The sequence below is a fragment of the Ostrinia nubilalis genome, chromosome 24, assembly GCF_963855985.1.
Source record: "Ostrinia nubilalis chromosome 24, ilOstNubi1.1, whole genome shotgun sequence".
In the NCBI taxonomy this organism is placed as follows: Eukaryota; Metazoa; Arthropoda; class Insecta; order Lepidoptera; family Crambidae; genus Ostrinia; species Ostrinia nubilalis.
In genome coordinates this window covers 163,814-180,520 of record NC_087111.1, presented here as the reverse complement: position 1 = coordinate 180,520, position 16,707 = coordinate 163,814, and the positions used below count along the sequence as shown (strand labels likewise).

General features: G+C 40.1%; 1 protein-coding gene across 1 annotated transcript in view; it reads left to right on the top strand.

Annotated features, from left to right (window-relative positions):
- Window positions 1-4,636, top strand: part of LOC135083951 (ubiquitin thioesterase trabid) — a 41,620-nt gene extending 36,984 nt beyond the window's left edge. Inside the window, exons 16-18 of the mRNA XM_063978715.1 lie at window positions 247-340; window positions 422-1,900; window positions 2,399-4,636. Coding sequence (XP_063834785.1) covers window positions 247-340; window positions 422-574 — 247 coding nt within the window. The 3' untranslated portion in view covers window positions 575-1,900; window positions 2,399-4,636. The remainder of the gene's footprint in view (window positions 1-246; window positions 341-421; window positions 1,901-2,398) is intronic.
- The last annotated feature ends 12,071 nt before the right edge of the window (window positions 4,637-16,707 follow it).

Here is a 16,707-nt window from a genome sequence, read left to right as displayed (position 1 = left end):
AAAGGTAACAGAAGAATCAAGCTTTCTTCTGTTTCCTTTTTTTCTTTTTTCTCAGGGTTTGCATGATCTATTTCAGATTTTATTTTGGGCTTCCATTGTCAGTAACATTTTTGTAACGTCCGATTTTGCTTTTTTCGATTGCCTTGCAAAATGGCATAAGGCAAACGTGGAAACACAATTAATAGCCATAGAGGAGAAGAAGTCAATCATCTGACAGTTCACGCCACCATCTATGTATTTTTGCAGAGAGCAACAAGAAGAGAACGAGGAGATGACATTCCTGCCGCTGACGGACTCCGAGGGGAAGCTACTGCCGGTGCACTTCCTCACCTGCGATGAGGTGAGAGCTCGATCGGCGCAATTGAAGTTGCTTATGGTCATGATCATGGTCATGATTCTAAAGTGTTTTTAATTCGTACAGATGGCAGACGAAGAAGGCGTGGTCCGGCGTTGGCTGTCGGCGTGCGTCACCAGCGGCGGCGTGCTGGCGGCGCGGCAACAGCTGCACGCGCGCCCGCTGCTGCAGGCCCAGCTGCTGGAGGAGTGGCTCAACCACTACCGCCGCCTCGCGTGAGTGCGGCACACAGCCCCTAGCGTCTAGTGTAGTGCGAGTGGCGTGTGTACCAGCGGCGGCAGCTGTAGCGCGCCCGCTGCTGCAGGCCCAGCTGCTGGAGGAGTGGCTCAACCACTACCGCCGCCTCGCGTGAGTGCGGCACACAGCCCCTAGCGTCTAGTGTAGTGCGAGTGGCGTGTGTACCAGCGGCGGCAGCTGTAGCGCGCCCGCTGCTGCAGGCCCAGCTGCTGGAGGAGTGGCTCAACCACTACCGCCGCCTCGCGTGAGTGCGGCACACAGCCCCTAGCGTCTAGTGTAGTGCGAGTGGCGTGTGTACCAGCGGCGGCAGCTGTAGCGCGCCCGCTGCTGCAGGCCCAGCTGCTGGAGGAGTGGCTCAACCACTACCGCCGCCTCGCGTGAGTGCGGCACACAGCCCCTAGCGTCTAGTGTAGTGCGAGTGGCGTGTGTACCAGCGGCGGCAGCTGTAGCGCGCCCGCTGCTGCAGGCCCAGCTGCTGGAGGAGTGGCTCAACCACTACCGCCGCCTCGCGTGAGTGCGGCACACAGCCCCTAGCGTCTAGTGTAGTGCGAGTGGCGTGTGTACCAGCGGCGGCAGCTGTAGCGCGCCCGCTGCTGCAGGCCCAGCTGCTGGAGGAGTGGCTCAACCACTACCGCCGCCTCGCGTGAGTGCGGCACACAGCCCCTAGCGTCTAGTGTAGTGCGAGTGGCGTGTGTACCAGCGGCGGCAGCTGTAGCGCGCCCGCTGCTGCAGGCCCAGCTGCTGGAGGAGTGGCTCAACCACTACCGCCGCCTCGCGTGAGTGCGGCACACAGCCCCTAGCGTCTAGTGTAGTGCGAGTGGCGTGTGTACCAGCGGCGGCAGCTGTAGCGCGCCCGCTGCTGCAGGCCCAGCTGCTGGAGGAGTGGCTCAACCACTACCGCCGCCTCGCGTGAGTGCGGCACACAGCCCCTAGCGTCTAGTGTAGTGCGAGTGGCGTGTGTACCAGCGGCGGCAGCTGTAGCGCGCCCGCTGCTGCAGGCCCAGCTGCTGGAGGAGTGGCTCAACCACTACCGCCGCCTCGCGTGAGTGCGGCACACAGCCCCTAGCGTCTAGTGTAGTGCGAGTGGCGTGTGTACCAGCGGCGGCAGCTGTAGCGCGCCCGCTGCTGCAGGCCCAGCTGCTGGAGGAGTGGCTCAACCACTACCGCCGCCTCGCGTGAGTGCGGCACACAGCCCCTAGCGTCTAGTGTAGTGCGAGTGGCGTGTGTACCAGCGGCGGCAGCTGTAGCGCGCCCGCTGCTGCAGGCCCAGCTGCTGGAGGAGTGGCTCAACCACTACCGCCGCCTCGCGTGAGTGCGGCACACAGCCCCTAGCGTCTATAGTCTGGTCTGCGAGCACGTAGAATTTTATCCAATGACCCCTAGCTACCCATCCTTATCGCTCGCGCGTAATTATATTGGGATGGGTAGCTTGGGGTCATTGGACAAAATTCTACGTGCTCACAGACCGGGCTTTAGTGTAGTGCGAGTGGCGTGTGTACCAGCGGCACACCACTAGCGCGTCTACATCACCACATGCTATGTTTATTGTACATTAGACAGTGCACAAACCAATGAGGGCTATCGTTTTAGCGCTCACCAGTTTGCGCCACTGTAGAGTAAGGTCCTGTCTCTTGCTAGTAGCGAAAACAGTGGCACCAACTGGTGAATGCTAAAGTGGTAGGAGGACTATCGCATTTGCACTCATCAAGATGGCGCCACTGTAGAGTAAGGTCCTGTCAATCGCCAAGGGTGCCAACTGTTAAGTATAAAAACGATAGCCCTCATTGAAAGTTTTGTCTGTTGCAGACAACAGACTCGCGGGCCGTTCCCGCCGCGGCTGCCCAACGAATACTCCAGCGACCCCGACACCGACGACGAGTGACGCGCGACACTCACGACGCGACACAACACTACACGCGCGTGACGACAGGCAGGTGGCAGACACCGCAGGAAACATACAGGGTGGAATTTTGTAATGCCACCTGAAGGGAAAGTACTCTTAATACTGTAGATAGACATTTTTACGCAAAGAAAACATTCCTTTATTTTTGAAAAGAAATAGAACTGCATTCAAAGATTTCCAAAAATTTGCTTGCTACACCCGGGAATCGAACCAACTAAAATATGTTAAAAATTACACCCTGTATTTTTATTGAATCGATCGTTAGGCTTAAGTATTAGGATGAAATCTCTCAAACAAACTTGATAAATCAAATGAATGGAAAACCATGAAATCTTAAATTATTGTAATTATTTACAGAAAAGTGTATGGCATGGGGGTAAATTTTCGAAAAAATTTCGAAAATCTATGAATGCAGTTCTTTTTCTTTTCAAAAATAAAGGAATGTTTTCTTTGAGTAAAATTTTCTATCTACAGTATTAAGGGTACTTTCCTTCCAGGTGGCATTACAAAATTCCACCCTGTATAAGGCACACGGGGATACGAAAATGGTGCAGAGTTTAAAAAAAGCGGGCGGCAAAATAAAGAAAAACGGCCGCGCTCATTTTTACGATTACAGATTTGAAACAAGGTTTTCAATCCCTTTTTGGTTAGCAGTTGAATATTATGTCTTTGTAAATAACTTTGGAAACGATACAAACTGATAACTTTAAATGACTCCTGTTGTGTCTGTCATTTGTCATGTGAACGCGAATTTTTCATTTCAATCAGTAATTTGCCATTTGAAACCAATGAGAAATTTAAAATGACAAACTGCCCAATAGTATGCAAACTGACAGTAAAGAAATCGAATGTTCAAATGCTGACTCACATGAAAAATTCGATAGTGTTGTAGGATGAATGCTCGAAAACTTGTCTCCACAAATACTAAATAAAATACACACATACACAAAGCGCTAATAAGCTGAACAACACGGTCACAAGTATTCCCTAGCATTCACAAACAAATTAATTGTTTACTTTCTCACGATATTAAATCGATGCAAGTACGATTTTTGTGCAATGGCAAAATCGATACTTCGACCGATTTAGCTAGTTTCGAAACCGCGCCAATCTCAAATGTAGCGAAAAATGATCCACATTATCTTTTGGAAACATGGCCAATGATGTTCGTTTCGGTTTTTTCTAAGGTCTATTAATCGATATCGATAAACTCCTTCAGAACGTCTTAAACTTTCAGCGTGGTTCGGAAACGATACTCTACCAAGCTAGCCGTTTTTTCTAAAGTTAATGTGTGTTGTTTTTGCCGAGTATTTCTTCACAGTGATATGTCTCGGATGAAATAAAATTTTAGTTAAGGTCGCGATAGCGGAGGTCATTTATGTTGTAGTTGAATTTACTTATTATATAGCACTTATTGAATTGCAATAATATATTTTTAATAACGGAGTATTTTCGGGTTTGGGTGACATCTCCCTGTATGTAATAAACGGTGTTTATTCATTCTATTTTCGCAAGCTCTCCTAGACTATGTAAGTCCACTCACGCGACTTGCTTTAATATAGCATAGTGTCCCTGTGTATAACATCGATGTACCTGCTTTTTGGTTGTTTGTAGTCGATAACTACTAACTGAATGATGTTGAAAACAGAGTAAACCCAATGCTAGATTAAAGAAAGTGGCTTAAGGGCTATGCAACAGATCACACGCATTTTAAACTGTCACTACTTTCCAATACACTAAAGAAAATGCGTGCGACTTGTTGGTAAAGGGGTAATCTCAGTGGTTGACAAACAGCTTCAACGAGTCACCTTTTTGGCCAATGAGACGATTGGTCTGTTATCTCTGGAAATTGCAATAACTCGTGTGCCGCCTATTGGTCAAATTGTCTAGTTTTAATCACAATGAGAGATAATAGACGAGTGGCCATATAAAACCTGTTATTAATCAGGCTGCCGAATCGAGACTCGCTCGCTCTCTTATATTGATTACGACTGTTTCCTTTACTGTAAAATGATGTCACGAGGAATTGAAACGGAAAAGTTTTGATTCCAGGTTATCATTGCATTAATAAAAATATGACATAGGTATAAAAGAGTGAAGCGTTGTGATTCGATTCAGTGGCCAAACGACGGCAGGACTTATCGGTCAAACTGTTCAGTGTCTTTGTCGGGTGTTATGTCGGACATTGCGTCACCCCAAGCTTATGGGCCGGAGTGGTGCTGGCAGGTGCGCGGAAGCCACGGAGACAAAGTAAGGGGCTTGCTCGGCCGGCTTTACTTCGTCGCGGGGTCGTACCGAGGGTATGCACTCCTAGCTTAGACAATAATTACATTATTTTGTAATTGCGGAGATCAGTCCTGGTTCGGCAAGTAGTTTAAGAAAATTTCAGTTGTTCCAACGACTGCCATTCGTGGGCTTGCCTTTGAGTTTTGAATCTACTTACTTATTATTAAGGGGGTTTCTATTCATAATTGCCCAAGGAAAGATAATATAAATCTTTATGCGATGCTGAATATGTGGTTATCCTACAAGTGCTTCGTAATTTATGAACGAGGTCTTGGCAGCACCATTGTCGCACCACTCCCGCTGCCCAAAGCTTCGAATCTGTTACGCTAGACTTAGTTTAAGACTTCATCGGTGTGCTCAACGTTTGTCTGACTGAATTGGTCTCATATAAAAAGCTAAATACCTACAGAATTTGTAGCATAAGTGGGCTGATTACCGTAGTTTCCGTGCTCATGAAACATATTTTTAATTTTCTCATATCAAATGGACTTGAGACAACGACAAACTTGTAAATTATAGTTAGTGACATTAGTTCTTTGTATGAGATCAATAACAACAAAACTCAATGTAACTCAGTGCCCGTAATGGATCATTCAAATTAATGTAACCGATATATGAATACAGAGTCTATTGAAAAGTTTTACGACATGTACAGAGAGTTTAAGGTTCTAATATTTATTAAATAGTTTCGGTTGTATATGTAAATAAAAATCGGTTCGCAAAGTAATGATTCTCTAGATGTATAGTTAAAGCTGTTGTGCATAGGAATTGGGGCGCTTTCAAATGAAGGCTCTAAAGATAAGTCTTGTCGCCAGGTGGCGCTGTCTTGCGATTTAAAGTTTTTTTTGTTAATAGCTACTTATATTCACATCTGCTTAGTTTAAGCTGTAAATTAACCCTTTACCTACGGGCCCTTGGAAACCAAAGTCGCCTCTCAATACGGGGTATTTTAACCTATAAAATTGTTTGCTCCACTTTACATCAAGATATTTAAAAAAGTATGAGACTTACGGTATTGAAATTGGAAATATTATATTCTGCAACTAATGTTGTTTCATAATTATAAGCGCATTTTACACTTAATTCGCAATTTTATTGTTTTTTTGTCGTAAACCGTGATTTAGTATTGGCTTTGCCAAAATAACAATAGATGCCACCCGTATTAAAAAGTGACTTTTGACTTGGCAACTATAGGTGCCTCCCGTAGGTAAGAGGTTAATTAACTTCAATATTGTTGTTGCTAGAAACTGAAGTAGCCTAGTCTAGTCCGCTGCATAACAGCGCCACCTGGTTTTATTTTCGTACTATGAAATAGTTTCGATTATAAATTCTTGTTGTTGAAAACATTTTAAAATTTTTCATAATAATTCTTGTACGGGTAATTGTGCCTACTAGAATCGTTGAAATGAATGCTGATTTGAGAGCGCCCTAAGTGCGGCCGCGCAGGGCTGCCGCTAGATTTCGATTTTCAAATCGTAGCCGTTGTGTAGACCAGTGCGAAATTATACGTTCGATGCACATCATGGAAGATTCCATCTAACGTTTAGATCTATCGTTTTACTATCTGTGTAGTTATTTTATAATTTCTTTTAAGTCTGAACTAGTGTTTGCATTGTTATTAAGTATATTATTACAACCTGTTTGATAATTTCCTTTCAAATTTCGTATAGTTCTAGATGCAAGCATAATAGTAATCTCACACTCGCCTACAGAATGTTGCTGGTATGTGTAAAGAATGTGATTTTAATAGGGGTTTATCATTCTGCTAAGACATTGATTGAATCATTGAATATATTCAGCATGAGCGATATGTTTCAAAAATTTAAAAACGTTATTTTTTTCCCAAAATTTGTAAATAGTATGTCGAGGAGGACATCGTCAAAGAACCACAATCCTGTAATAGATTTTGTTTAACAACACGTTACAATTTAAATTATGTACCTATATTACCTACTAATTTTAATCAATAAAGCACTTATTTTATGAAGCTGTTCGATTTTGTTTCATTATTCCCTAGTTAATCCGTCAGTATAGGTCGGTATTCTTCATCCTCCATTTTACTGGTTCTACTGGGAGTTAAACTAAATAAAATCTATTAAAGATAGCTATTTATATTCATTAGTCGTTTACCAGAAAACAAATGTACTTTCTTTCTAAACGACCAAGAAGAATAAAACGAGCATCTCAACAGCATAAAAAAAAATCTAACCCTTTATCTTAAAGGTCCGAAATGTACTAATTATTTTTTTGATCGCGGGGATTTCCCTAAATGTAAAAAAATGTTATTTGATGATGTTGGGTGGGTATTCTTCTTTTTTTTTTTTTTTTAATCCTTCCTGGCCTGGAAATTTGTACCATTGGCCGAATACTTGTAAGTTGTCAATATATTCTTTCATGTCGTTAAAATAAAATGTTTGCTTCCAGTTTGCTTCTTCTTACACAGTTTTAAATTTTAAACTTGTCCTTTTTATAAATGTCCAACTGTAGTTTTGTTATCTGTGTTGCCAGTAAAGATTATTTTTAATGTTTGAATGTTAGTATGGATTACACTAAACCACTAAATTTTAAATAAAGGGATCTCCCGATCTTCCATCCCTTTGCACCAAAAATTTTAGTGTACTTTCGTACACTCGTGCCATAATCTAATTAATTAAAATTATGTAGTAATACAAATTAGTGAAAATATTTTTTCTACAGACAGCTGTAGCAGCTGGGTAAAAAAAATAATTGATTTGAGCATCAATTAATACAGAAAAATATTAAAAATCGTATTGGGTCAAAGTTTAAGATCAAAATGCTTAGTATTAACTTTAATAAAATATTTTTTAGTAATATTGTAGGTTCATATTCCCGGTGGGAAAGAAATGCTACAATAGCTGCTATAGGCCTTTAAAGGCACAACCTTAGATTAATAAAACTTAGGTTTTATTAATCTAAGGGCACAACATATTTTGCAGCTTTGTTAACTCTACATTTTATTTAAGTGCACAAATACTTATATTTGCTTAGTGATAAGAAAACCTAATTCAAGGGCGTGAATTCGCAGATATTTACACTGCGTGACTTCCAAGCCACGACCATTCCTATTGAGAAACGAACGCGACAAACTGTCAGGCAAAGTTGCGATTCGGAACGCACGCGCGGCACTGACAGCTGGTTGCTGTGTAAGGAAGTGGGAGCGCAACGCTTCGCAAATTATTTAATTTCTAGCGCTGAAGTACAGTTTTTTAAGATAAATAAGTACTAATAGCAGTGAATTAGTGAAATATTAAGTGTTTCCTGTGATAATGAGAAGGAGATCCATTGGTTGAAGAGTTTATTTGATCAGCAGACTTCGCGCGAGCACGGCAGGTGAAACAAAATGGGTGAGTACATTACACCGGCTACTTCTAACTTGAAATGTTTTTACGCGATACATACTTTGAAACTGTACAAAGTCCTTTCGCGATGCTAAAGCTTATTGCCTTCCCATATAGAATTCTTATAAGAAATTGTAGTGGTCGCTATGACCACTTGTTTTTGGCGAAATTATTGATTTTTCTCATGCGTCCCCAAATTCCGACAGTATAGAGGTTAAAATATTAAAGTTTATGTACCAATTAACTAAATGAAATACTTAACGATGATGGAAGTGCTTGTTTCGCATACTATTTTATACTATTTTGATAAACATTATATGTATAAAAAAAATATCTTTCTATTAATGGGTTAGATAATCTACAGTTTGTAGTGTTTTTACTTTATTTTTAAAATGTTATTTAGGAAATATTCTATAATGTTTTATGATTAGGCAACAGCAGAGTGAAGTAATTAGCAAGTTGGTTAGTGATTATGCCGGTGTTGAGATGCTAATTACCTCGGCCTTGACTACATGATAATTGTGTTTGTGTGTAATGTGTTTTTCTAAGCAGGAAATAAATTAAAGTTTATGTAAGGTGTATTTCAGGGTATTCATATATTCAAAATTATGGTCTTACAACCAATCATCAGTATTCTATGGCGCCTTACACAGACAGGCATAACTGGTGTAAAGAAACATTTGGGTCATTCCATCGTTTCGGGTGTTACGTTCGTACACACATATTCAACAATTTCTTGTATTTTGAAATAGTATTTTAATAATATTAGTGCCTTAATCTGTCCGTTTTTAGTTGCTTTATCTAAATAATAAAGTTTGTACAGCTTAGAATGTAGGATAACGAAAATATGAGCCAAAAAGTGTGCGTTTCGGGCGTTACGAGATTTTGCCTCTACTTTCTGACTGTTGTTGCATTTACTCGAAATTTAGCGAATTTTCTTAAGGAATTATACCTAAAACTTACAGGACTTCTAAAGTATAAAATTTACAAACCATGTAACATACAATCACTGTTACATAAAACGTTTTACTATTTTTTTATAATTTTTTTCTTTGTTTCGGGTGTTACAATGGTTCTGTTTCGGGTGTTACGAGTACGAAAATGCAACTCGTTTTATCGATAAAATCGGTGTTTTATTAGTCTCTAGGTACTACAAAATAAGGAGTACAACAAATAAACACAAATAGAGCGAATTCTGATTTGAAATTACGAAGCATCTTTTTTTAAAAAATATACAAAGTTCAAGTTTAATTTTTCCTCAGAATATAGCTTTTTCTATTGTTTTTGGCTTGAGATAGCATTACTTTAATTTCTAATTACGATATTTAATGGAAATGTCAAACATCGAGACTTTTTAGCAATATCTTAATTTTAGTGTTGAGTCGACATTTCAAAAATGTCTTAAATAGAGAAATATGACTCCTTTTCCGACGCCAGCGCTAGTGGAAGGTCGAAGGACCCTCACAGTAATACTTTTTGACTTCTCCAAGCAATATACACACATTATCGACGTATAAATAAAAATGTAATACCCGAAACGTTTCGGGTGTTACAGTTTTTACTCAAGAAAGAAACATACTAAATTAGTATCATGCTCAGAAATTAGTTAGTATTTGAAATCATTACTACCATGACCTTACTTTTACCAAATATTGTTATCCTAATCCATGTGTAAGGTACAATAATAAAACAAATACCTGTTTTTTTGTTTCGGGTGTTACATCGCCGAAGTAACAAGAAAACACACTAAGAACTTGATGATTATCAATTTATTTGGGACTATGGCGCTACCTACCAATACTATGATAAATACCCTCAAATCATATAGTGGCAAAACGTTTCACAGATTGATAGTTTTTTTTTAAATCGTATTACCAATAATTAGAGAGAAAATGATCATTCAGACAGTTGACTTAAGTATAGACTTTGAAGACTAATAACTTAAAAATTACTTGTTTCTTGCAGATTGTTTTTGTTGCACATTATAATTTGGAATGTTTACTTTCAAAATTCATCAGATTTAATGCGAAAAGAACATATTTAGTTTTTCACCCTCGGTAACATTTGTCATGGAATGACCCATTTGTTAGTATCATATTTATTATCTCGGTGTACTGCATTGCAGACCTGCTTATTGGTATCTGTTGAAATGTGACTATCAAGTTTCAGCACAGGCTACAGCCAATACCACCTTATCTGCAATGATAACTGAATTTTTAAATACTAAGTTCTAGAAATGCAGATGAATTTTAAACTAAAAACTAGCTAATTTTGATACCCAACTTTGTGTTTTACAAAGTACCTAACTTGAGTACTATTCACAAATGTCTTAATCATTCGTTGAATGAACTGGGTCACCCAGGTAATTAATGCTAATGGTTCTGTATTTGAATGCAGTCGGCTATCAATTTTGTAACAGCCGGTATTGTCACAGTATAAGTTGCTATGAACAGTAATTAAAGTCATCAAAAATATAGCTACAACAAGGGCCTTCATGACAGTGATAAGGGAAAAAGATATTATTTATTTATTTTTACATAAAATTACCATAAATCTTCCACTAATGATGACTATTGTATTGTAATAGATTTAGTACTATCATAATTTGCAGTACCTCAGATTAGAACCATTAAATAGCTCAAATGTTTACTAACCTGGCAGAACTTCAAATTTAAATTTATGTATAATAATAACAAATAATTTAGTTAATGACCTAATGTGATTATTCTTAAAAGATGTTTTAATGTTAATGGGACTGCAACTCTGAAGCCAGGGAAATCGTGGTAGAGCATCATAGTCTTCGTCGCGATATCCCCCATCTTGAACATTGAATTCCCTAGGTAGGCAGAATTTAGGAAAGTACCTTGAGTCTACTGTTTTTTTTTACATTGTGGTATTATTATAATGTTTTATTACTTTAGCATTCATTCTTATTTCCAATTGAAATCACCTAAAGGCCATTTAATTACGACATTCATTTGCAATTTGTTTTAATCTGTAAAAAAATCGCCTCATTGACTGCTATGAAAGCTGAGCATAAAAGTCAAGACAAAAAGACCACTTGACCAGACCACTGTTCTGAGATCAGATCCAGGTGAAGTCACTTCAGCACTTACCTGGTATCATCAGGTAAGTACATCATGTAATCTTAGATTCAGTGAATTTTATTACAGCTAAAAGCCCGCTAGCTATGGGCAGGAAAGTTCTCGAGTGGCTGGAAGACGTAGCGTGGGCAGGCCTCCTACTAGGTGGTAAAGGTAGGGAAGAGCCTGGATGCGGGCAGCACAGGACCGTTCATTGTTGAAAACCTTGGGGGAGGCATTTGGCCAGTCCAGCAGTGGACGTCATTTGGCTGAAACGAACGAAAAGCCCGCTAGCTATAAAAACGCAAAGGGTCGAACCACAATCGATTCCTTCCAGAATTGTGGCTTAATACATTTCGCCGCAAAGGCCGAAAAGGCGAATTCAAATTGATTTGATTTTGACCGGTTTAATACATGACGCAAACTCTGCAAAGTAAGATCTACGACGGAAGCCGGATCTATGAAACCGCGTTGAGTTTCCCATGCTCCTTGTTCTTGGCGCTGAGCAGGTGAAGTGTGTCGGCAGATCGGTGTCCGAGGCGGCAGGCGGAGCGGCACGGTGTCCGGTGGCGGTGTCGCTGTCGAGCGCTCCGGTTACAGGCCGATCAACCGACAAGTGCTTACTAATCTCTAACGTCCGTTTCTTGGGAAAAGGGCACGAGAAAAGATAAGAATCGAATTTCACATTAGAAACAAGCTGGGAATGGCTGAATTCGGGAAAGTATGATAATATTGCCGGAACTGTAGGCCGTTTCCGCCGGTGATCCCTTTTGTAGCCAATAACAATTTCTTATCGCATAGGTATATTCGCAGCTCCATGGAACAAAGGCTATCGGGTCTCCTACTTAATTTTTTACAAAGAAGCGATCGTTGACACTGCTCTCATTGCTGTTTCAAAATGACTTGGTTACTTGCTGTTTGTTAAGCTTGCTAGATAAATACGGAGACCGACCGTTTCCCATACAATTTTTTGGGTCAAAAGTCAATTCCTTTCGCTCTAAATGAATTAATGATTGTTTTCTCGTATTGAGGTTCGGGCAGTGGCGCGTGGGCAGTGCCAGTGTTCGATCACGCGAGGAGCGTTAACACCGTTTGATAGCGGTCGTAACAGCGTCCGACACTCCGACAAGTCTGGGAAATGAAACACTTCGACGATTAGCAATAGCAAATCGTTTACAGGAGGAGTCCAAGTTATCATGAGTTTGATATCTAAATGTTAGACATTTTACGTTGCATTCTGTATTCTTTAAGTTCAAACCTAGCGTTGGACTTTTTGTCAATCTAATAAGATGTTTTCATAAAAGTCCAATAAGAACATTATTTTCTTTTAACCGGTTTTTTTCTGTTGTTGCAAATCTCCACAAGCGTCGAGAAAAACAAGTGCAAAAGTTATCGAAGTCCCAGTTTTATGGACGGAAAGTTTTATTTTTACTATGTGTAGTAAGTAGGTATTATAAACGTAATAATTAAGTTGTTTTTGCGACGAATCTTAATTGATAAAATGCTCTTTAATCTCTTCATTCCGGATTTCATTTAAAGTTGTCCTTTGTTAGGGCAGTGAAGCTGTGACTGTGATCACGCTGTCACCAGCACGACCTTCGTCACGGCTCGTGAAACTAGCCACTCAAACTTGGCTCTGTTTACGGAAATCATGAAATAAATTGTTATTGCTGTCGTTATACTTCAGATAGATGAAGCATCATAAACACCGTAAGAATAACTATAAAAAGCTAGTCCTGAAGCACACGGCAAGTGGAAATGCCGGACTGGCCTGGCAATCAAAACATTCCCTTGTCAGTCAATACACTAGAGCCGTATTTATAATATGTAAATGTAATACACAGCGTTTTTTATTTCAATCTAATCAATTTCATAATGCGAAACGTGATCAGGCAAATCTCTCTTTGTGTTCAGTGAATCGTTATTTATTAAAAAGATTGTTATGTAATTCAAATGAACACTCGTTATTGATGGTGGACGGCTTGAATATTGGCTTTATTGCATTTCATTTGCAGTTAATGTGATTTCTACGTCTTACATGCTAAACTAGACACGAATGTAGCGTTAAGCCTTTCAAAACTTTCCTCCGGTGATGGATTGGGAATATTAATCACCAACTTGTCTGGCTACATTATCTCATTGTTATTTAGTTATTGCCATAACGTAAGCTTTCGATTTTCGTCTATTCCCACAGTCAGTACAAAAGAAAAAAACATGGTGCAGAACTGGTTCCATCGCTATCTATTTATTGTTCTGCCTGTCTAGTGTCTCTACGTAACCTGCTGTTACTAGCGTAATGTTATTAAGTAAAGGCAATAAGTTACATTATTTAATTCAAGTTACGTGTACCGATATTTCCTGCGTAATGCAAGATCTTGATTGTTGGGTGGAGATTGGAACAAATAATTTTGGCGTAACGTTTTATTGCGCCAATACGCCAAGGTTTGTCTCTAGACCTGCACCTGCGAATGTAGGTTACATTTGCCGTCGTTAAAATATTGGTGGATCTTGCATAACACCTATATTGTGGTAATGGTTTTCGTCTTGCCTCAAAAGCACGCCTTCCGAATAGACAGTGCAACGACCAGCCGAAGGCCGCTGTGAGATGTTAGAGACTGGTTGCTTGGATATGCTTTGTATTTCACGACTTCGAAAAGTTTTCGACTGCATTTGTTGGATTCGTGTCTCAAAAACGTTTCGACGAAAAGTGAAGCGTTATTTAATCTTTATGTGAGAAGATATCATTAATGGAACAAAACATAATATTATGTATGAAGGCAATGCGATCCATCCAGCATGCTGCATTTTGATTCCGTTTATGTTCGACCCACATACTCGTAATATTGTAAACGGACAATCCGCCTCGATTGACACAGCACGTACCGTTCGCGACATTGTCCGTCATGTCGCCGTTAGCTGGTCTCCGTGGAGGCCAACGGTACTCTCCCGGTGCACTGCGATGAGTAACTGGACAGATAATTGAGTCGCCAAGATAATGATACGACGGTGACAAGCGCTAATGATGTGCGATCCGAAATGCCAGAGAGGTAAGCGCCAGCTGCCTCCATCAGCCGCGTTAGCTCTCATTTATCGCAGTCAGGATTCTCATTCCTTTCCTCAATGAGTTCATGATCGGCATGCTTGTCTTCGTTTTTCCAAGAGCTTCTTTTAGTTTGATAAAGATTTATTGAGTTAATTGACCCAAAATATCTAGAGAATGACGATAAAATAGCCTTGATCTACTGGCATTAATTAATACAGTTATTAAAATGATTCAGTTTTATTAGGCTAGATTCTATAATGAAGTTACTAGTATTTATTATTGAATTAAGTAAATTACATAATTTATTTCGCTAAAGCCACATAAATCATGTTCATCAGCCTCTCTGGCCTTGTTGGTTGAAATGATGAATCTTGCTGATCTTGACAACGATGATCTGAAGGTTCAAAAGGTTAAGAATAATCTTGAGTTTGTTCCGGCGTTTCTTCTCAGCACTTGCCATATGTTTGTCTCGAAGCGCTGGTAGGGCCCAAAAGATAAGGAGACATGTAAAGTGCCCCATAAGGGCTACCTTTTATTTTTTTATTATTTTCTATTGACGTTCATAAGTGCCACTTGTGGTCTAAACTGAATAAATATTTTTGATTTTTGATTTGATTTTCCCTTTTCCTTGTATCTCCGTCGCGTGAAGACGTCAGTGCGGCTCAACCTGTTTGTTCCTGGTGCGGTGCGGGTCTCCGGCGTCATCCGGTTGCATCACTAATCTTACCGTTTGTCTCGTGGGCCGTCTTACTTTTACTTTCTAGCCGATGCATGTTATAACTCGGAGGATTTATGGCGATGAGTCAGAGCGGGTGGAGCGGCTCCATTACGAATTTCAATAAGTGGGTGAAGGCGAGCCAGCCTTTACTCAAAACGAGCTACCGGTTCCAATAGGCTCCTGTAGTGATGTGACCGCGAGCTAATTAAACCAAGCGGTCGACAATGAGCGGTTACATAAGGTCTTTGTATGGTTAATTAAGTAATGATTGAATTCTGAGATCGTAATTCTCAATAGTCCCATTGCTTCAGTTGAAGAGAAAATATTTTGATTATGAAGGGTAATAATTTCAGGATTTCCCATTTGAATTATTACTTTTTTGATTTTTTTGAAGGACTTTCTCCTCCTAACGTCGTTTGAGTATTTTCGAGTCTGGTTATTGCTGTTATACGGGTGTCGCGTTGTTGCAGGACGCTCCCGCACCTCACTTTTTTCCTAGCAAACTAAGCAGGAAAGCAGTCATAAGTAGCCTATAAAAACGATAGTCATAGTAGCCTTTAAGAGCGATAGGACTTTTTGAAATAGTTTTTAATGTTTTATGTCGAATCGAATGTTTGTCGTAGTCACATCTCTAGCTCTGGGTGTGTCGATATGTACGAAGCAGGTCATGCCATCTAGGTGTGTACGCGCGCCGCCGTATGACAGCCGACAGCCGAACCGACATGTGGCCTATTGTGGACACAGATGTAACGATCTGGACGGAATTTGAAAGGGAAAATATGCAGACGATATGCTATAAAATGAGATATCTAGACCAAATATATAAGTAGACAGGATATGTTACTACTCAGCAACGTACTTGGAAACTCCGGGGATTCTTATCAAGAAATCGCGATGTTGTCGCGAAATGCGTTGCAAATACGATCGGCTCGTTTATTAATCAGGGCGTGCTAACGAGTTCTTAAACCTGACTGAATATTTTTAATGAGTGTTGCTCTAGCGGCTAGTGATAGTGTAGTTGTTAATCAATGATATTATATAAAAACAAAAGCAGATATGTTATAAGCGCTCGCGCTGTGAATACTCAAATACGTCCCAATTGGGACGTCTTGTGTTTAGTCTTCGTGTGGCCTGCGTCGTGCGCAATCGCGTGTACCACACCGTAAGTTCCTGTGTTCTTACCAAAATAAATAAAAAATGCCATCGTGTGTGTTTCGAAAGTGTACCAATTATGACTCTAAAGTAAACAAAATACAAGGGATCTCTTACCACATGTGATTATGCAAAATTATTTAGTATTTATATTTTCAATTATTTATGCAAACAATCAAGACGCCATGCGCCATGTTCAAGTTAAGAAAGAGAAAGCGATCTTGTTTTGACGTTAGAGCGATAAGGATGCGTGCGCTGCGGACATAGATTAGTTAGTGCAGAATCGTTAAAACTATAGCTATCTCTTTCATTTGCGTGCTATTTCGTATCTTTTGTTTCACTTATCAGTTACATTTGTCAATGTGTGCAATTTGGAATAGCTCGGCACGGATTAAAATCGTAATTTCTATGAACGTAACATATCTATAGTTCTATAATATCATTGTTGTTAATTTAGACTTTCGGCGTCGTGCATGATCGGCGAACTTACTATTTCGTAATTATAATTAATAATGATGTAAGTATGCAATGAATTTAATGATTTTGTTGGATTGATATTAGATCACGTATT